Genomic DNA, 23,209 nt, shown 5'->3' with positions numbered 1-23,209 from the left:
AACAAGATGGCCACTTTTCAATCAACTCAAAAGCTAAAAGACATCCTCGGCCACAACACAGAAAAAAAATATTGTATTTTAATGGCAGGGCAGAACATTTCTACCCTGGTAATAAAAAGGCTCAAACAGATCTGTAACATTTTACATAGGTTTATAATCCAATTCTAGCACAGAATACAGTACTTACCAACATGAGATGCAACTAGATCACTGTGTAGAATGCATGCTGAGTGCTAAAACCGGGCCTGCATGTATTTTTAACATAAAAATATAAATTATTCTTTTATATGAATGCATATATATATATATATGCAGTTTCCATTGTATTTTTCTCCGAAAGGAAGAGGAAAATGCTTGTTTTTAACAACAAAAGATAAGAGACACTCATAAAGAAAGGACTTTTTCTTGTAAATTTATAAGGCAAACGTTTTATATAATAAATAGGATACAAGGGTAGGGAGGGATTTTGGTGGATTTCTTTTAAACATATACATGTACATTCAGACGGATTTTGTTATTTTCTTACTGAAATTATACAAATTTTCCTTTATTAAATTTCTTTTTTCTTCTTTTTTTTTAAATATAGTCAGTGCTTTCAGTCTTTTTTTTTTTGGCTGTAGACAAAACCTACAAAAAGAGCAATCAATTTTTAAGTTTTATTAAACAAATCTACTCAGAATTCTTAAAAGTAATTGTCCCAAAAATGCATCAAACAAATGCAAAGTGTGGTGAGGAAGTATGGGTGGGGGGGGGGGTACACAATAAAGTATATTTTTAAAAATTCTTCAAAAGAGCCAAGGAAGCTCTACTTAACCTCAGTGGAAAGTTTCTTAATATTTTTTCCCTAAAATTAGAGATTGAGTATAGAAGGATCATTCATCTGGAGCAACAGTGATTTCTCGGCATTAAAAATAGTAGAGGGGCAATCCTTAAGACAACATACAGCCCAACTAATAAAGAGTGTTAACTATGATTTTTGGAGTTTCAATGCTTTCTTCTTTGATAACACTTATAATGCTAGATCCTCCTGATTTTGCTGCTTTATTCTTCCTCCCTTAATGAGTGTTCAGTGAAGGAATCTACAGCACCACCTCATTTTTTTCCTATGTTGCCTTCTGGTGGTGGATTATTAAAAATGAAAACTTTATAAAGTTCTTCCTGGATTTTGTTTTTTCTTTTTACTATTGCATTCCCGCCAAATGAATGTTTCAATGAAGGACTCTTAAGCATATTCTAATTTCTTTGATGCACTGACTTCTGGTAGTAGATTATTAGAAATTGAAGCATATAAAATACCCTGGGAAGTTGTTAAAAAAATTGTCTAAACTACCTCTTTCTCCCTACTGCCAATGGTAAGACAAAAATAAAAGTATATACCTTTCCTCCCTTTTAAAATATATACATATATTTGACACTCACATTTGAAGCATTTGTGCCTGGAACAATTACTTTACAGAAATGTTCACGATACATACTCGTGGACCATTAAAATAAACACACACGCACACGCACACAAAAGGTTTTCATTGACATTCCTTTTTTCAGGGTGGGGAGATAAAACCCTACACACAATGAGAGTCTCAAATACCACAGTTCTTTTCTGTTACATCCCCCCCTCTCAGGAAAAAAAAAACACTATTTAAAAGAAAATAAAAAAAACAACTCCCACCCCAACCCCAAATTCTGTGTCTCTGGATTTTTTTTTTAAAGAAATGTCACTGGGTAGAGAGTTAGTTGGCTATGTGAAGATTAAGAGCTGTACAAGCTAGCAAGCACTCAGCATACATTTAATAACAGTCCGTGTAATATTTGGTCTTATAGTGATCACTACTGAATTGTGAAGCAGAAGGAAGTCGGTTTGTTATTAGTGGCATGTTGATTTATGGAAGCTGGAGAAAGGATTTCCCCCCATCCCTCCCCCTGTACAATAAAGGGAGGAAAACCTTTTTTTTTTGCACTCACAAAGAAAATTAATTGATCAATGTCCAACTCTTCTGCCACTTCATGCAGAGATAACACAACCGCAGTAAGTACTGCTCATCTACATGGGTTGGAGAAGGAAAACCATAATTGGAAGAAAATTTTATGTATGTCAATTTATGGACCGAGAAATTCTTTCCCCCAACCTCAGTTAGGAGGAATATAGTAACACTGTCCCTCAGAGAAGTGTAATCTATGCTTGGTCTTTGCTTTTGGAAGAACGGCAATTTTAAGCTACTACTCTGAGCGGATATTGCTGATTTCCACAACTTGCAAGTGAAAACTGGCAGACAGGAAACTCTCATATTTGGTCCTCTTTCTAATGGGGCCTTTTAGGATATGATGAGAACTATGTCAGTAAAGTGCTAAAAATTATTTTTTGCTTAATGATCTGCTTCCAAACACATCAGCCTTTGATTTGGTGACTGTTGCTTGAGCTGTAATGTCAAAGCTTTACTACAAAATTATTAAGTGTGACACAAATTGAACAACTCAGCAATCAGTCATGCAAGCATAAGCAACACTAAGAGGAGAAAGGGCAAAGTCCAATTTGAAAAACTGATAATTTGTTCTCTCTGAAAAATACTGCAAAACATGTTTGATCAGTAGAAAAAGTAGTGAGAGTCAAATTCAATACTTCACTTCTGCCACCCAATTATTTGACATGTCCATTTTTTGTTCACACCTTTTTCTTTCCAGGATCCATATCTGGATGCAGTATGACACTGACCAATGAAGATACAATATCAAATCCAGACATGATGTCTTTGGAAATCAGACCTCGATTTTTGCTAAACATGCAGGAAGAGAGGTGGGGGGAGAGAAGATAAAAAAAGGGCAGGTTATCAGCTAAAGAACTGGAACATGCTATCATGGAGTGCTTCCAACCTATGCCAGATGGCATGCAGTGCACAAAATGAAAGGAGCGGTAGGAGAAATATTAACTTTAAAAACAGTAGAAGTGGGAAGATGAGAAGCCAGGTAAAAACTTTGCTATGAAGAAAATGAGGAAGAGCACTAAGAAGTTCAGTTTAGGACCAATAGTAGTTTTCCAAAAATTACACTACCAGACTAAGTTGTTTCACCATAGAAGTAGCCATAATTGATAGAGCTAAATCATGCCAATAATATTAGTTAGGCTTTAGTTAAACTGAAAATATTTTTTTAGAGAGGTTAGTCACAATACAGACCAAATACTTCATATTTTCTTCACTTTATCATCCTAGACCCAAGTCAATGCCCTTCCCCACAAGTTGATTTGAGTGCAAAAAAAATATAAAATGTTGACTATATGTGACCATCCTGTTATTTTTCAAACTCATTGAGCAAAAGAAAAAAAATCCTCTTCCAAAAGTGTAAGAACAGCCCAGCTAAATGTATTTTCTGCTCTGGCATTTACTGGCAGATAATTGTGAAGGGTGTTTTCTTTTCCCTTGCTATGATACTGAAGTTTAGGAATAATAGTAAAGAAAAAAACATGTAATAATTTCTCAACAGACCATACCATTCCTTGCTTGTCAGTCTGTTATCCTTATTTGGTAGTGGAGCAATAAGCAAAAAAAAAAAAGCTACCCCTCATTTATAATGCAATATACAGATATATAAAATTAGACAATTTTTTCTGTGTCTACTTGGTGCCTTAAAAAAAAAACACCACACACACACACACACACACAAAACAGAAATTAAATCCCCAAACAAAAAAGATTTAGATCTAACGTTAAACTCTACACATTATTGGATAATAATTGAAACTGACAAGAAGTTTATTTTCACTTGACACAGAAACATCAGGTGGTTCACAATGCTAACAAGGTAAATCCCTCTTGCACAGTCTCTCAAACTCCAGGCACTATCCACATGTCTTGAGGATGAGCAGGGTGGAAGTGGGCAGAGCTAGGAGCAAAGATAGTCACTTTGTATCCCTGTAAGTAAGCAGTTTGCCAGTGATGTAATGCACTCTGGAAAAACAGCATCTTTAGAAAGAATGGTGGGAAGAGGCCAGACTTCTATTACTCCCTCTTGACCATACTCCTGCTCTACTTTCTCAATCCTTTCTTTGGGTTGAACTAGATTTTGGTGGAAGACCCAGGTCTGTAATCGGCTGCAAAGCGGAGCAAGGCAGGGAGAGTCAGGAAAAAAGCAAGCAGAATTAAAACTTTTTGCTTGCCTGCTGCTTCTCTGATGCAAAACTGCCTCTCTTACAATCACTTTGTAGCAATCAAGCAGCAATCCTGGTCTGCCTACAACAGGGATGTCAAACTGCCAGCCCATAAGCTGGACACGTCATCTGGAAGCCGCGCCCCACCCCATTGCCAGCAATGGCAAAACCGTCCCAATACGTTTGACACGTCTGGCCTACAAGGATCTAGTTTGGCTCTTGCTGACAAAATGAACCTTCAATTCTCCCGCCCTACATCACAACTCCAGGAAGGGAAGGGAAATAGTGTAAAAGTGTCATCTTTTGACTTGTTTGGAATGTCGAGACACATGAGATTAAAAAACAAAACAAAAAAAACTGTGGTTTTACAAGCTTATCAAATCCAGGTTAGACTAATTACAATATGAAGATGATTTTAGTGATATATGGGTATTGATATTCTAATTTGGATTTTTGTTTCAAATTCCATACATGTTCATGGGTATACTTAACTAAAGATACTGCAAAATCTTAACATTTGAAGCTTCTTTTAATATCCCCATCTGACCCCATATTAAATTTAACCCATTCTTCTCAATCTATTTGTAAGACATTGTTAAAACCATGTGATCTCAATGGGCTTGTGGCTCTACTGTTCACCCAAATAGGAAGAAAGCAAGAAAGAATGTTCTTCTCTCTTGGCTTTAAAGTGCATTATTCTCTCCCATGAAAATGTTTTTGTTTTTTTAAATAAAGGGAGGGAGAGGTATTTCCATCATGAAGGCAACTATCTGCCTCAACAATGGACACCAAGAAACAGCTGGGAAAGGACATGGCAAAGGGCTGCCAACTTTTTACCTAGAGCAGTCACCTATACCTTTTGAAAGGTACATGGCTGGGAGAGTGCTAGAGCTCCTTTTACGATAGCAAAAACTACATTTTCTAAATGATCTGGCAAATAAGTAGGAAGGCATGAGGCTTTCAATACTCCCATAGTAAACTAAACTAGAGGAGATCTACCTATGGGTATTTCAGAAGGTTCAAATGGCTAAAAACTTCAAATGCCGAGTATATTTCCTGCAGAACTACAGCCCCATTTGTGTTCTCAGCTATAAACTACAATATTATAAATGCTAAAGAGACTGGAATGCAGCAATACCCTGTATTATAGGGACAGGACTAAACTGACACAACACGTCTGCTTAGCCATAAGCTTGGTCTAATAAGTCTGAAATGGAAATGCGGGTCCATGTTTTAGGGCATAAGTGTAGGCATATATATATATAAAGCAATGTTCTCCATGTTGCTATTTCACCCATCATCCTCTCCCCAAGGATTTTTTCTATCTAACCAAATTCCTGTTGTTAGAATTCTTCCAAGAATGTGTGTATGAATGAAAATGTTTTGTGTCAACAGGTATCCACAGTGGGGTATCGGGGGAACAAAAGATAAAAGCACTGTCACACATTGTAACACAAGCACCACTCATGTACAAGTGTTGTGATATTGCACATATGAAAGGGGTATAGCTTGCATTGTAGTAGTGGCACTCGTAAGCCCAGCTTGAGTATGCTTTTCATCCTGCAAACACCTGTATCAGGCTGTAGAAGTAAACTACAGGAAATAATATTTACTCTATCCTCTTTACATGATTTTTTAAAAACTATAAACAGTTACCACTACATTAAGCTTGGGCTTCAGTTATAACCCAAACATATATATATATATATATAAAATATAAATCAATATTCCAATTGGAAAGATTGCTATCACTATTTTTTATTCTTGATGTTCTGTGTTTCAAACTGGATAAGCTAAGGAGCTGTTTTACCATGATATTCTTCTGTGGAAACATTCATGATGTGTATCTATACAATTAAACTTTGACTTCCAAGGATGGTGCTCTGTAAAACTCACCCATGCCAAATTGTACCTGTCACACTTTCAGTTTTGACATATGTCTGTATGTTTACTATTAAAAAAGTCCCATCAGAATTGACCCCAAAGTAGAATGAAATGTAAGGTTCTGTTCCATTTATGAAAACAATCTCATAATTTAGAAAAATTAATACATGATAAAAGGTTGTCTCTGCAAACTTAGAAGCTGGAGCAAGTGGGACAATAATTCACTCTAGATCTCTCAGTCAAGTGCAAAGTCTTAGAAATCCCCAAATGCAGCTGAATATCAAAGTATACTGCATTTTTCACATCTCTTTCCCACAGACTAGGATATTTATTGTGGTTTGGAAAACTGTAGATAGGAGACCCCCTCCCCTGCCAAACTAAATTTGTGCCTTTTTCAATATTGAGGAAAAGCCCTTAAAGAGTTTAAATTGTTGCAAAGTAATTTCCTCTTGGTTTTTTTCCTTGTGCGTGCTTCTTTACATTTTCTATCAGGTTTCTATATGTACTTCTCGGCACAGAGACATCCTTCCAATAAATAATGAGCTAGTTTCAGAGGAGTTCACCATTTAGCAACAGATTGTAGCCCAAATTCTAACGATTAAGTTAGAGGCTTGGTTTTTATTCTTGATAAAGAAAGAAGCCAGCCCCAACCTTATTGCAAATCAAGGAAAAAGAGAAGGAAAAAAAATCAAACTTTCATCTCTGATTACACTGTAAGAAGCTAAGAAGAAAAAAATTGGGCTACTACAGGGCTAATTCTCATCAGTCTTCCCACAGAGAAAACTGAGGTTTTTTTTTCTTATGAACAAATCATATTCTAAGGCTAATAACTTCACTTTGGCTACTTATGCACAAAGAAGAATTTTTATTCCAATGTCTGGTACATAGCCAAGAACAGAGAAGAAAAGTCATCATCTATGCCAACGAGGCTCTCTAAGCTCTCAAACAAACGTGACTCCTGAGAGCCTGTGTATTGTATTTATGCATGTATGTATGTACGTACATATATGACTGCAGGAACTCCAATTTTACTAAGGAAAATATGTAATATTCCTCCCTCTGAAAATAATTTTCCTGTTCTAAATTTTGTTGTTCCTGCAAGCAAACTGCTATACTAGAAATGGGGGGAGAGGAGGAGCCATCATAGGAATCTATTTTTCTCCCAGTAGCAACTTGTAAAGGGTGAGAGGGCGCATATTTAGACCGTTAAAATGCTACTGCTCTGAATACTTTGACTTTGAGAGTGCTAACTTTATTAAAAAAAAATATCACAGATATCTGGATATACGTCTCTTAGGGTCCTCAAAGACCCATGAAATAAGATGGATCTTTTTTTTATCATTTCACACCACTCGGGGATTTTTTTTTTTTAAAGAAAGCTACTTCCTGCCTAGATTTTGACTGGGATCCAGTCCTCCTTTCTTCTTATTGAATTATTTGCTATAGTCCAGAAAAGGTAGGGGCAGACACTAGCTTACCTCTGTGCTACATATTCCCTTAAACAAAAATAAGCAGACTAGCATGGCCAATGTCCTTCCCCTTCCCTCCACTGAATGCTGTTTTCTGCTATTCAGGAGGGAAAAAATAGACCTTAAATTGTAGACAAAGCCTCATAATAAAACGCTACACTTCTGCTGAGCCCTGCTTTTCTGGGGAGTGAGGCGATATGTGCTCAACCGCCTTGGAAGAGCTTGGTTGCCAACTGTAGGGAAATTATTTGAAGCAACTAGGCCTCTCCATTCAGCCATTGCCATGTACCAATCCCACAAAGAATTACAGGTAGTTTTACACACATTGGGCTACTTTCTTAAACAACAAGTAAGGTGGAAAAGTGAGCCAATGTTCAGTCCAATGCCCCATCTGATACACACAGGCACACTTTGTACATCTTTCACGCCACTGCGCCTCCCCCTCCCCAAACAAGTGGACAAAGGCCTCCATTAGTGCAAACAGTTTCCTAAGCTAGTATCATTGACAGTAACTGGAAGAACTTCTCATTTTAAACTCTTAGCATGTGACAAGCAAACACACACATGCCGTTCAGCACACTCGGATTGCTTCAACAAAATCAAAAGGCCTCTCCTTTCAGGATTGACACAGGAAAGGATGTTAATACAAAGCTGCACCTAGTATCCCAGTGGTCTCTTAGCAGCAGAGCTATTCTTGGGGGAGGGGGGGATATTCTTCTTAATTGCTGGCCTAAATGGCAGATGAGGGATATTAGTTCCCCAATATACCACAACCCTATTTCTCTCTCTCATGTGTACACATGCGCACACACCCTACTGAAAACTACAGAATTCCAACTAAGACTGGACAACTACAATTACATGGCACTAGGGAGGTGGAGTGGAATACACATGTGGGCCCATCTCCACCTGATCTGTTGATGGGGCCTCTATAATATAAAGGGCAAACAGGATCAGGGCAACAAGCCAGAGTTTGGAGCTATTTCTCCCCCGCCAAACAGCTTGCCTTGTCAGTAGTATTCTCAGCAAAGCATGGCAGAAGGAGCCAGGCAGATGGGGAGAGGGAAGAGTGGGCCCCCGTTCTGTAGAAAAAGTGCAAAGTGGCTTCCAGCCCTGGGAGGCATGTTTCTGTACCCCACACTGTGCTTGTCTGTATTAAAAATGGGGGGGAATGAAGGACACAGAGGGATAGTTTGGGGGTAAGCTGATTGATTGAAAGCCAGGGCATTGTGGGAAAAGAGAATTCTACCCGGCAGCTGCCTGGAGTCTCATTTGGGTGTGTGGGGCTGAGAGTGCCTGTTCCTCTCTTTGTTACCTCTGGCGCTCACTTGCTCACTCACCCCCCGCAAAGTCAGCTGACCCGCTCTGACACAGGTGTCCTGGTGTCCACGGCCTCGTCCCTGTTTGTAGGCCGGGACAAGGCCGTGGAGGACGACACAGTATCTTTGCGCTCATGTTTGTAGGACACGGCTGTGCCACCAGATTGAGTCTTAGGTGGCTCTTTTGGACAGCCATCACTTTCTGGAGCCCTCTCCTCTTTATAGCTCTTGCTGCTCAAGTCCTGGGGCTCAGCTGGAAGGCTCTTGCTGTCCTTAGGGCTTTCAGGGGACTGAGCAGGGGAGGTGCCCTGGGGCTCCAAAGATGGCTGATGGGGAGGGAGGTGCTGATCCTTCTTGCCAGGAGAAGAGGAAGGGGCAGGGGTTGACACAGCATTGCCACCCCGCCCTTTAGGGCTACTTTCTTTGCTGCGGCGCCCTGGGCTCTTGGCAGCCGTTCGCTGTCCTTTGGAACTCCATTCCCCTGTGTTGCTTGGAGGAGGAGGACTTGGCTTGGTGATCTCTATACTGACAGCCTCACGTGTCTTACGTTTCTTGATGGGCAATACTGTCTCCCGGACTGCCTGGATGACTGGCTCCTTGACTGTTTTCTTCTTAGCTTCGGCAACAGCTGCTACTGCACTGCTGCCTGGCTTTCGTCCACGTTTCTTAGGTACAGCCTGGGGATCTGATTCAGGTTTCCGTTTACGTCCAGGACGCTTGATCACCATGACCTGTGCTGAGGTGGTAGCCCCCCCTGTTCCTTCTGCTTTTGCTCCCATCGAAGACGATTGCAAAGGCATCTTGACTAGCAGCTTTCCCGAACTCTTCTCAATTACCCTTTTCACCTGTACACCTTCCGAAGCAGTTCCTCTAGGTTTGGTAGAGCCACTACCTTTGGGTCGACCCCGTCCACGGCCTGTGCCAGGAGTTTTAGGGGCTTTAGTTTTCTTAGGAGGCTTCTGTTCTCGTCGTGAGGGGCTCCCACGTCCAGTCACCGTGAAATCAAAATCATTAGGATCCAGAGAAGTATCTCCCACCTTCTCAAAGTAGGCGATGAGCTCAACTTTAGAACGAAAGGCCTTGCCTTGGGGGCTGCAGTTTCGGAACCAGAAATATGAGAAAGAACAAGGAAGGGGAGGGGGTGGGAGAGAAAATTAGTGATAATTCACTAGAGATACACAAGCTAGATTATTACATTTTTTTTTTTTTAAAAAAAAACCTCCTTGCAAGAGTTCTATGCACACGATTCTGTAATCTACAGTATACTCTATACATCAAACATCACACCTGCAAATAACCACCAATAAGGGGAGGTTTTGAGCTTTTGCTTTGTGTTGAGAGCTATTTTCCCCCACTCTTGTATCATGTATAGCTTTGGTGTGAAAGCTAATAGAAATATAAGGGAGAGTAATTAATATATTGCTAATTTGGATTCCACCTATCCCCAAACACTTTTAATTATGAGAGCTTTGAAAGATGGCCCTTAGAGCTAGCACTCAGAAGGTATTAAGCCACTGTTCTGCCTTTTCTTTTTTAATGGGAAAATGAGTTACAAAGAGCAAATGAAAGGCAGCTTAATATCTGAGCTCCCCTGTAAAGTTCTATGAAGAAAACCAGTATGAACGTGTTATCAAAGTTTTGTCTACTGGTAGTCCTCAACTTACAACTTGTTGTTTAGTGACCATTCAACATGCCAATGGACCTACCTGGGGGCTAGTTGCAACCCAGATTTGAAGTTACAAGAGTTGCCATCCCTTGGAATCACATGACTGAACTTTGGGTGCTTGGCAACCAGGCCACATTTGCAGCCATTAGAGGTGTGTGATTTCATTTTATGACAGTTTTGTCTAAAACCAGCATTTACTTCCAATTTTCAGCAAAACTGAGTCCATAGCGAATCAGTGGCTTGCTTAACCATCCCAGCAGCTGCTTAATGACTGCCATAAGAAAGCTCATAAAATTGAGCTGGTCGTGTGACCAACCCATTTTACGACTGTTACAAATGTGATAGGCAGGCTCCATTATGGTTGTAAGTTGAAGATTTCCTGTGTTCTTTGTTCCTAGTTCTATATCTAAAATAGCATCATTTTCCTAACGGAAAATTTTTCTTGGCGAAAAACAACATCACATGACAAGAACCTGCTTCTTTTCCTCTATATTTTTTCCTGAAAACATGACAGATTTTCTGCATTTTTTACTTTGTAACATCTCCGATCAGTCCCTTAGGAAAATGATGCTATTTTAGATATAGAACTAGGAACAAAGAACACAGGAAATCTTCAACTTACAACCATAATGGAGCCTGCCTATCACATTTGTAACAGGCGTAAAATGGGTTGGTCACATGACCAGCTCAATTTTATGAGCTTTCTTACGGCAGTCATTAAGCAGCTGCTGGGATGGTTAAGCAAGCCACTGATTCGCTATGGACTCAGTTTTGCTGAAAATTGGAAGTATATACACACACACCTCCCCCCCCCCCCCGTGCACAGTATGGAAATTTAGATAGGATGTGTTTTGATAGATCGCTTGCTAAATAACATTTTGTTAGGATTCTTGTTCTGTATGAAGAAATTCCTTCAACGCTGATTTTATTTATTTATAGCAGCAAAAAATAGCTAATTATAAGGAAATCTCCAGGGAATACCAGGGCCGTAAGCTAGATTCTAAAGCTGAAAAAAATATCTCAGAAAATGACAATGGCAAACTACTTCTGTCAAAAATGTATGTGCTTATGTCCATGAAATCACTGGAGTTTACCTCGAATGGATAAGCCTTTACATTTTTCTACTAATGTAAATATTTTCTAATGGGCATACCATTTGCAAGTTAAAGAGGGAAGGTTTTATCCTCAAAAGCTACTTTAAAAATGAATTTAAAAATTTAAAAATGTCTGAATTGCAATATTAATATGAAACTGAGTATGAAAAATCATTAGAATAGTTAAGTCTTATTAATTAACAATAGAATAGAATAGAATAGAATAGAATAGAATAGAATAGAATAGAATAGAATAGAATAGAATAGAATAGAATAGAATAGATTATTGGCCAACTGTGATCGGACACACAAGGAATTTATCTCCAGTGCATACATTCACAGTGTACATATAAACAAGTAATAGGTCATAGGTAATAAATTATAGTTACAATAATTAATCATAAGTTATAAGCAACAATCGATAACTCATAAGAAACCAATAGTAGAAGATAGTAGGAAAGATGAAAAGATGAGAAATTTCTATGGCAAGTTATATGGCATTTCTGTAGTATTTCTGCTTAATAATTTCATTATTAAAAGTTTTGTTTTTTTAAAAAAAAGTTCCTGTGATAATCTCTAGTTAGGGAGACAAAGCCCTATGTCTATGCAGTAAGAGAAGCAGAATAATACATTAACCCTTTCCTGACTGTGGTAAATTATAAATATTTAGTGCTGCTGAGGCATTTTTCCCCTCTGGAAGCATAATTAAATATATGGGGGATGCCATATAGCATCTAGGGTAGCCCTATATTAATTGTTAATGCCTTTTCTTATGTTACATTTACTCATATGTAACTTGTATAAAATGCCTGACAACTTCAATTACATGTTCATTGCTTTTATCTTCAGCTGTTTTTATTGCTTCCTGAAAATCCCAATTGGAAGATTAATGGGTAATTTCTTGAACTTGAACAGTCTTTCTGTAAAATTATCCTGTATTGGTTTCTTTTCACTTGTGTATGCCCATACGGCAAGAACACAGCTGCACACTGCATCAGATTCCAAGAGTATATATGAGGACAGTTAGAGAGCAGTTGTCTGAATTTTTTTTTAAAGCAGCATGTCTTTTCCTGCCAGCAATCCCCTCTGCAGCTGCCACGCAATTACAGGAAAATGTTCATTGATATTTGGCTCAAGGAATTGCTACATATACCCTCCCATATGCTCCAAAGGATGACTTTGATATCTGAATTCTGCACAGTCCTAGCATGGAAGACTTTTCATTCTAAACTTTGTCATGTTACTTGTTGTTCGGTTAAAAAATGTAAAGGAAGAAATGTTAGTAAGTATTCACCACAATAGCAGTGGGCTAATGCCTCCTTAAGTAACACCAGCTGCCTGCAATTAGTGCAGGTTCGCATCCCACCAGGCTCAAGGTTGACTCAGCCTTCCATCCTTCCGAGGTAGGTAAAATGAGGACCCAGATTGTTGGGGGCAATTAAGCTGACTTTGTAATAATGCCGCTGGGGTGTGTGTGAAAGCCCTAATAAGCAGGCATATACATAGAATGAAGGCTACTGCTAAGTTTGTAAGCCGCCCTGAGTCTTCGGAGAAGGGCGGGATATACCGGTAAATGGAATTAAAATAAAATAAAAAAATAAAAAATATATGAGGAAAATAAGACAAAATGGACCAAGTCACAAGCAACAGTACTATTTAGCTTAGAGAAAAAAATGTAGGATTGCAGAAAATAGTTGTCAGTAATTTAGAAATTATGTCACATGGATATCTCACAAGGACTAACAAATCCAGAAATAAGGGATGTGGGAAAGGCTCTTATTTCCCACATCTATACACTGCTACAACTCGTGTGTCTCTTTGTTTGTAACCTTCAGTTAGCCCAAATGGTGCATGAAAGCACAAACATTTTTGAATCCAGGTACCTCAAATCTGCTAACTTAAAGAATGCTCACAAAATCCAGGATCCATGCAACTGAAATTTCTAGCATCTTTATACCAGTTATATATTCTGGGTGCTGCCATGTTGCCACAGTTAGCCACAGTCACATGACTGTGATTTCTGACACTCCCTGCCAGCTTCCCACAAGCAAAGTAAATGGGAAAGCCAACAAAAAGTTGGAATTTGTTCCTGCTCCCAAATGCTTTTTTGCCCACCAGTGGTCATTCTGTTTCTCCATTTAGGTAATGAAATATCTCTGAAATGACCGTTGGGTCAAAATAAGTATTGTTGTTCTATTTTCACAAAATAGCATAAGGCCTACTGTCTGAAATCAGAGAGGTGTAAAAATTAGAGTGAAATTGTGCACAAGAAACATACACAGTACAATATATAAATAAAAATAAATAGGATAAAAAATATAATAATAAAATAAAAAGACCCTATATTAGACCTTAAAATGCTATTATCTCCTAATTCCCAGAAAATATAAGGGCTGGCTATAATTACGTAAGGAAGAATGTAATACATACTCAAATATGTTCTCCCTCATATACTCCACTGCTGAATCCTGATCAAAATAAGCTCTTAGACCGTAATATAGTAAGCACATTCCCCCTTTTGAGTTTTGGAGAACACCACATGATGAGAGCAATGCACTACAAACATACAAGGGCCACTGTCACTCACTTGATAAGATAGACGTCATACTTCCCCGCCGAGCGTCCCGATTTTCTCTGCTTGAGTTTGCGAGTCCAGCCCTCAGGCAAAGTGGGATCATCATACATGGGACCACGATCTCGGATGACAGAGCGGCGCTGTTTTGGAGATGCAGAGGCCTCAGGTACAGCTGGAGCAGTTCCAGCTCCTTCTGACATTTCTGCCTTGCCTGCTTCAGCTGGCTCCACAGAGGGCTGGGCATGCTCATGTTGCTTTTCTTCTTTCCGTTCTTTCTTGACTTTTTTACATTTGGAGGATTTGTCCTTTAGACCCTGTAAATCTTGGTCCTCAGATTTTTCTTCCCTGCAAAATAGAGAAAAGAAAGGGCTCAAGTGCTTAGCATATCATACAACAATATATCATCAGGGCTGATAGGTGGCATAAGAACTCACCTACAGCCAAAGTCACATTCATAAATACTCTTTAACATATTTATTTTGGGAAGGTTTAATAGGAAGAAGGAAAAGCAAGGTGTAACTTTTGAAATTCTTTCCAACCTCTTAAATGATAACTGTTTTTGAGTCATGTGACAGAAAGATGGAAGGGGTTTGCAACAGTTGCCTATCTCTCTTTGACACAAGGATACAATGGGAGAACTTTTCCTGGATTTTCTTGTCTACAGTCTCTGGCCTCAGGTGGTCCATTTTCAAACTTGAAATATTTGTATTTTATTTTGTATACTTCTCCCCTCATATAAAATTGGTCCCATTCCATTAAGTTTCTGAGGATCTATCCATAAGTAATATGTTTTTTCCAATACTTCATCGGGCTGGGCAAAATTTTAAAAAAAACAAAGTGTGTTGTATACTTTTGGCAACAGCAGAGGAATACATTTGATTCAGTGGTGCCATAGGTATATTTCTGTAGGACTACTACAATGATCGGCTGTGCTCTTTTTGTTAGTTAAACAACTCTCAGAGGTCACATACTAACAAAACTGTATCTTTCTATGTCCGTATTCCAGAAATATCTTCCCTGAAGAGCTGCAACTTACAGACAGGTTTATAATTCTACAGCTGGCTTAATTAAACAGAGGAAGCCAGACGTTACTATTTTTGTCTGGTATGAAGAAGCAGGAGTTCTGGCTAATTTCATATGCAGCAATATCAAAGCACATAACTCAGTTGTTAGATTCTATTATGTAAAAAGACCCTTTTTTCACTTCCATTCAATTATGTCTGATACTCAGAGACTGCCTGGACAAGTCCATGCAGTTTTCTTGGCAACATTTTTTTAGAAGTGATTTGTCCCTGCCTCCTTCCTAGGGCTGGGTGTACGACTAGCCCAGGGGTAGGCAACCTTGGCTCTTTTATGACTCGTGGACTTCAACTCCCAGAATTCCTGAGTCAGCTATGCTGAGGAGAAAGGGAGAGGTTTCCAAGCTGAGCCATGCTGGCTCAGGAATTCTGGGAGTTGAAGTCCACGAGTCATAAAAGAGCCATGGTTGGCTGCCCCTGGCCTAGGCCGCTTTGAGTTGTGGACTTCAACTCCCAGAATTCCTGAGCCAGCCATGCTGAGGAGAAAGGGAGAGGTTTCCAAGCTCAGCCGTGCAGGCTCAGGAATTCTGGGAGTTGAAGTACATGAGTCATAAAAGAGCCGAGGTTGCCTACCCCTGGACTAGCCCAAGGTCACTTAGCTAGCTTTATGCCTAGAGTGGGATAAGAACACACAGCCTCCTGGTTTCTAATTGGATGCCTTAAACCAGGGGTCTTCAAACGTGGCCCTTTTATGACTTGTGGACTTCAACTCCCAGAATTCCTCAGCCAGCATTGCTGGGAGTTGAAGTCCACAAGTCATAAAAGGGCCACGTTTGAAGACCCCTGCCTTAACCACTACACCAAACTGGCTCTCAAAGCACACATTACTCAGTTTTTATTGAGTATAGATTTGTGATACCTCTCAACATTCTGTCGCCATTACAGTTTGTAATGAAAAACAAAATAACACATTATGTTGGCTTTGTGTAATTGTAAGCAGCCCAGATTCATTGACTGAGATGGGCAGCTATAGAGATTGAATAAACAAACAGACAAACTGCAATTCAGCCATGTGACTAAGAGAAGATGCAAACATTGCTAGTTTAATAAAACCTATAGGAAATTATTTACTAATTTATATTGAAGTAGAAAGCGTAACAAATAACGAAAGTAACTTTATATATTAATTCAGCAGTTTTAATTCCAGTATACAGTATACTAATAAATTTGATAAACAATAATAATAAATATTATTGCTGTTCATTAGTGAGTGATTCAAAAGCTTTTCTGACTAGCTTTTTCAAGCAGTTTTTCTTGGAGCAACATTTGAAATATAAGTAGCTGAATTTATTACCAATTTTCAAAAAATAATTTATTTTGCCATGTTTGCCTGATGACTCCCTCTTTATCTCTTTACATGATGAGATGACTGATCAAGCTACACCTAGAAGGTAACCTCTCACCTTGGGATAGTTAAGTTGAATAAAGCACAGACTGAGGTATAAAAACCTTAATTTTGTCTTAAACAAACTTTAAGTACAGCTGAAAGGAAAGGATTTCAGCTGGGGGGGAAAAAGGGAGAACTCACCTAAACTGTTATATGGCCCAATATTACAAATCAAAATCACTTTATTACAGCTCTTAGACCAAATACAATAAAATAAGCTAAGAGTAGAACTGTTACATACCCATACAAAATAGAAAATCATACGTATAATAGGATCTCAAATGGATTAAGAAGAGATATAATAAAATAAAACAGAATGAAAATATTAGTATAAGAGATTCCAAACTTAATTAATGGTGCAGAACATTGTACAGATGGTAGCACAAAACAGGGATACTAGGAAAAATAATTTTGAGTTCTTGTCTGAAAGAAGTAACATTCTTCATCAGATAAATGAAATTCTGTCTAGAGTTCTTAAATAAGGAACAGCACAGTAGCATGTGGGTTAGTTCTGTGGTGGCGAACCTACTGCACGCATGCCACAGGTGGCACACAGAGTCCTTTCTGTGGGCACGCGCACCGTCACCCCAGTCCTAGGCCTTCAGCTGGGTTTTATAAAACCTTTTTGCTTTAGGCCTCCACTGCCGTGTGCAAGAAAAAAAAGGTTCAATCAATTTCAACTTCTCAGGGGAAAACAAAACTTGCAAAGTTGGAATTTTAGTCCCACTCAGTCTGCTGTTACCATCGCGGCCACGCCCACCCAGCACCCGAAGATACATAAGTGGGTTTTGGGTTGCAGTTTGGGCACTCAGTCTCTAAAAGGTTCGCCATCATTGGTAGTTTCTATTGAGCCATCGCAACAGGGAAATAGCCAAAGATACATAGGAGTACCCTTAAAATATCCAAACACCCTGGTGAATTGAAACCTTACGATATTTCAGAATTGTAATTGATGACAAATAGGAGGCTGGAGCAAATCCCTTTGGAAAAATATGATAAATATTGGGGGTGCAATGTCTTTCTTATATTTGGTTGGAATGAATATATAATATATTAATAATAATATAATATAATAATAATATAATATAATAATATGTATATGTACAGTGTGTGTGTGTGTGTGTGTGTGTGTGTATGTATGTATGAAGGGACGCGGTGGTTCAGTAGGTTAGGACGCTGAGCTTGTCGATCAGAAGGTCGGCAGTTTGGCGGGTCAAATCCCGAGTGCCACGTAACAGAGTGAGCGCCTGTTACTCGTCCCAGCTTCTGCCAACCTAGCAGTTCGAAAGCACGTAAAAATGCAAATAGAAAAATAGGGACCACTACGGTGGGAAGGTAACAGCGTTCCGTGCGCCTTTGGCGTCTAGTCATGCCGGCCACATGACCACGGAGACGTCCTCGGACAAGCGCTGGCTCTTCGGCTTTGAAACGGAGATGAGCACTGGCCCCTAGAGTCGGAAACGACTAGCACGCATGTGCGGGGGAACCTTTACCTTTACATACACACACACACACACACACACACACAAATGTGTTGTTTGAGGGCAGTTTTAACATTATCAGAACCCAATCTTACGATAACTGTAAAAATATGTTGTGTGACAACTGTCCAGTAAATAAATAACAAATATAAATAAATACCAATGTATTAACATTCCAGGACAGAGAAACAAGGAACCACACTCCAAGATATCTCCAGGTGTGCCTCTGTTCAATCTGAATCCCATTCATTTGCCATTTGTGAACTTGATGATAATATTGGGCAAATACTAAAAGTTTGATTTTCTGATATTTATTCATAGTTTTTGTAAAGAATAAAACTATTGCCCTAAGACAGAGGTCCCCAAACATTTAGGCAACAGGGACTGGTTCCGTGGAGAGGTTTTTCCACAAACTGGAGGGTGTGTGGTTTTGTGTGCTGCCTGCATCTCGCAGATGGGGCTTTGCTTGTTTGTGCGGACCGGTTGCTGGCACACCGTGGCCCAGTACTGGTCCACGGACCGGGGGTTGGGGACCCTTGCCCTAAGAGCTTTTTTCATTCCCAACTGTGAAGTAGATATAAGTACATCACTGGCCTATAATCTAGAATTGCAGTCAGCTAAAATAGGTGGGCAATGGGCTGAAAGAACAAGTGCTTGGATTACTGGATTTAAATACAGATTACAAAGTAATGGAGCTAATATCTAACCTTTTCTTATACCTCTATAAGTTGGGACTGCTTTAGATAAATGTCCTCAATTCTCAGTAAGGTATTTGAGTAAACAGAAGCAGCCTAAAGCACACACCCCGCTATATACATATATTTATTTATTTTATTTTTATTACATTTATATCCCGCCCTTCTCCAAAGACTCAGGGCGGCTTACAAGCTTAGCAGTAGCCTTCATTCTATGTATATGCCTGCTTGTTAGGGCTTTCACACACACCCCAAGCGGCATTATTACAAAGTCAGCTTATTGCCCCCAACAATCTGGGTCCTCATTTTACATATTCATATATACATACATACGTACGTACGTACATGTGTGTGTGTGTGTGCATGAATGTATATATATGTATATATATGTATATGTATATATATGCTTTCATTCATGAGTTCACTTAGTGAGCTTCCCTTTGGTCATGTGATCAAAATTCAGACACTTGACAACTGACTCATATTTATGACAGTTGCAGTGTCCTCGGGTCATATGATTGCCTTTTTGTGTCCTTCTGAAAAGGAAAGTCAATAGGAAAGCCAGGTTCATTTAACAACTGTGTTATTAACTTAATACCTGCAGTGATTCACTTAAAAACTGTGGCAGGACAGGTTGTAAAATGGGAGAACATTCATTTATCCAATTAATCACTTAGCAACAGAAATTTTGAGCTTAATTGTGGTCATAAATTGAGTCCTCATAAATTGAGGACTACCTGTACAGTAAATAAACATGGAACAATCTTGCTAGTGAATCGGAAGAATCTTACTCTAGAGATATCCTTTTTTCTCTACATACCTGCACTTCACATTTTATACCACAAGATGGTACTGAAGTCATAAAGAAACAATTCTATGTTTTTTCTTAGGCAACATTATAGTATTCATTCAGGCCCAAAGTAAAATGACAAGGGTGTGTGTGTGTTTGTGTGTATCTTCTCCCATTCATTTTTAAGTGAATTAGCAGCTCCATACGAAAACTACATACATTCTATTATGATAAAAAAAGAAAAGAGGGAGGGAGGGAGGGAGGGAGGGAGGAAGGAAGGAAGGAAGGAAGGAAGGAAGGAAGGAAAGATCTGAGACTTATAAAATATGGGAACTGAGTTAAAAGAAGTGGGTGGTTACACATTAGAGGAAGACATTCTTCCCAATTATACAGATTAAAAAGTCAGAAAAATAGGACCTAATTTACACGTTATCTTTCAAAAATGTGAATACATATGGGGGAGGGGGGTTGTTTTATGTTTTCATTGAAAAAAATGTTCAAATAAGGAAAACTGCCATCAAAGCTGTGACTCTTACAATATAGTTCAAAGTCACTACAGGTGAAACTCGAAAAATTAGAATATCGTGCAAAAGTTCATTTATTTCAGTAATGCAACTTAAAAGGGGAAACTAATATATGATAGACTCATTACATGCAAAGCAAGATAGTTCAAGCCGTGATTTGTCATAATTGTGATGATTACGGCTTACAGCTCATGAAAACCCCAAATCTACAATCTCAGAAAATTAGAATATTGTGAAAAGGTGCAATATTCTAGGCTCAATAATAATAATAATAATAATAATAATAATAATAATAATAATAATAATAATAATAATAATAATAATAATAATAATAATAATAATAATAATAATAATAATAATTTATTTATTTATTTATTTATTTAGTTGCATTTGTATACCGCCCTTTTCCTGAGGACTCAGGGCGGTTTACAGGGAATTAAAAATCAAAACATACAAAAGTTAAAACCAGTTAAAAAGCATTAAATTCACCCTGTACACTAAAAACCCCAGTTAAAATTTTCTCCTCAGCCTGGGCCCGAGAGCTCAAAGAGCCAGGTCTTCAGGCCCCGGCGGAATGATCGGAGGTCGGGAGCAGTCCTCAGCTCCACCGGCAGCTGGTTCCAGAGGGCAGGCGCTCCCACTGAGAAGGCCCTATCCCTGGGTGTCACCCGCCGGCAATCTCTCACCGGCGGAACCCTGAGCAGACCCTTAATAATATAAAGTTGGAAGGGACCTTGGAGGTCATCTAGTCCAACCCCCTGCTCAGGCAGGAAACCCTATACCATTTCAGGCAAATGGCTGTCCAGTCTCTTCTTAAAAACCTCCAGTGTTGGAGCATTCACCACCTCTGGAGGCAGGTTGTTCCACTGGTTAATTGTTCTAACTGTCAGGAAATTTCTCCTTAGTTCTAAGGTTGCTTCTCTCCTTGATTAGTTTCCATCCGTTGCTTCTTGTCCTGCTTTCAGGTGCTTTGGAGAATAGCTTGACTCCCTCTTCTTTGTGGTAGCCCCTGAGATATTGGAACACTGCTATCATGTCACCCCTCACCCTTCTCTTCATTAAACTACACATACCCAATTCCAGCAACCGTTCCCTATATGTTTTAGCCTCCAGCCCCCTAATCATCTTGGTTGCTCTTCTCTGTACCCTTTCTAGAGTCTCGACATCTTTTTTACATCGTGGTGACCAAAACTGGATGCAGGTGTCCCACTCTAATCAGCTAATTAAGCCATAACACCTGCAAAGGGTACCTGAGCCTTTAAATGGTCTCTCAGTCTGGTTCAGTAGGAACCACAATCATGGGGAAGACTGCTGACCTGACAGTTGTGCAGAAAAGCATCATTGACACCCTCCATAAGGAGGGAAAGCCTCAAAAGGTGATTGCAAAAGAAGTTGGATGTTCCCAAAGTGCTGTATCAAAGCACATTAATAGAAAGCTATGTGGAAGGGAAAAGTGTGGAAGAAAAAGGTGCACAAGGAGCAGGGATGACCGCAGCCTGGAGAGGATTGTCAGGAAAAGGCCATTCAAAAGTGTTGGGGACTTTCACAAGGAGTGGACTGAGGCTGGAGTCAGTGCATCAAGAGCCACCATACACAGACGGATCCTGGACATGGGCTTCAAATGTCGTATTCCTTGTCAAGCCGCTCCTGAACAACAAACAACGTCAGAAGCGTCTTACCTGGGCTAAAGAAAAACAGACCTGGTCTGTTGCTCAGTGGTCCAAAGTCCTCTTTTCTGATGAGAGTAACTTTTGCATCTCATTTGGAAACCAAGGACCCAGAGTCTGGAGGAAGAATGGAGAGGCACACACTGCAAGATGCTTGAAGTCCAGTGTGAAGTTTCCACAGTCTGTGTTGATTTGGGGTGCCATGTCATCTGCTGGTGTTGGTCCACTGTGCTTCATTAAGTCCAGGGTCAACGCAGCCGTCTACCAGGAGATTTTGGAGCACTTCATGCTTCCTTCCGCAGACGAGCTTTATGGGGATGCTGACTTCATTTTCCAGCAGGACTTGGCATCTGCCCACACTGCCAAAAGCACCAAAACCTGGTTCAATGACCGTGGGATTACAGTGCTTGATTGGCCAGCAAACTCGCCTGACCTGAACCCCATAGAGAATCTATGGGGCATTGCCAAGAGAAAGATGAGACATGAGATCGAACAATGCAGAAGAGCTGAAGGCCGCTATTGTAGCATCCTGGTCTTCCATAATACCTCAGCAGTGCCACAGGCTGATAGCTTCCATGCCACGCTGCATTGAGGCAGTAATTGCTGCAAAAGGGGCCCAAAGCAAGTACTGAGTACATATGCATGCTTATACTTTTCAGAGGTCCGATATTGTTCTATGTACACTCCTTGTTTTATTGATTGCATGTAATATTCTAATTTTCTGAGATTGTGGATTTGGGGTTTTCATGAGCTGTACGCCATAATCATCACAATTATGACAAATCACGGCTTGAACTATCTTGCTTTGCATGTAATGAGTCTATCTCATATATTAGTTTCCCCTTTTAAATTGCATTACTGAAATAAATGAAGTTTTGTACGATATTCTAATTTTTCGAGCTTCACCTGTAAGTATCCATATTATAAATGACTTCTGGTCTCATTCTGAGCTTCAAAAGATACACCTCAGTCATCTCGTCTTCAATGCCCGTTTTTCAAAGCTGGCCTGCTTCCGAAGACTTATCCATCTCCATTTCATCACCTATTTCTGAGATTAATTTATCTCTCCTCAAAAACTCCTTGGCTTTATCTGTGGAGTTCAGTCAAAAACTTTGTTCACGATATGCAAGTGTCACTCCCTCAAGCTTTTCCCAATGAAAGGGAATTTTTCTCATCTTCAGAATATCTGTAAGGAATGAATAGGCTTTCCTTTTTCGTAAAATTCTTACGGGGATTTCCTTCAAAATAATTATATCTACATTTTTCCATTCGTAGTTTTGCTTTGAGATGACTTGTGACCATTCTTAACAGTTGCAACTGCTACAGCACCTCCATGGTCATGAGATAAAAATTTGGAGGTTTGGCAGTTGGCATGTATTTATCTGGGGTCATGTTATCACCTTTTGCAACTTTCCGACAGATTCACTTAGCATCCGTG

The 23,209-nt window shown here is 39.4% G+C and overlaps 1 protein-coding gene across 11 annotated transcripts in view; it reads right to left on the bottom strand.

Moving 5' to 3' along the window:
• Positions 1-540: 540 nt before the first annotated feature.
• The window catches only part of MECP2 (methyl-CpG binding protein 2), a 70,467-nt gene continuing 47,798 nt past the window's right edge, over positions 541-23,209 (bottom strand). For 10 of the 11 annotated variants that reach the window (XM_081319882.1, XM_081319880.1, XM_081319881.1 and 7 more), the window contains 3 exons: positions 14,161-14,493; positions 8,835-9,905; positions 541-627 (listed from right to left, as the gene is read on the bottom strand). In XM_081319882.1, the coding sequence (XP_081176008.1) occupies positions 8,846-9,905; positions 14,161-14,493 (1,393 nt within the window). In that variant the 3' untranslated portion in view covers positions 541-627; positions 8,835-8,845. Of the gene's footprint in view, positions 628-2,665; positions 2,772-8,834; positions 9,906-14,160; positions 14,494-23,209 lie in introns of all 11 variants that reach the window. The other variant, XR_014025405.1, reaches the window with a different exon arrangement.

The sequence above is a fragment of the Vipera berus genome (genome assembly GCF_964194415.1).
Source record: "Vipera berus genome assembly, chromosome: 2".
Classification (NCBI taxonomy): domain Eukaryota; kingdom Metazoa; phylum Chordata; class Lepidosauria; order Squamata; family Viperidae; genus Vipera; species Vipera berus.
This window is presented reverse-complemented; position numbering and strand designations above follow the sequence as displayed.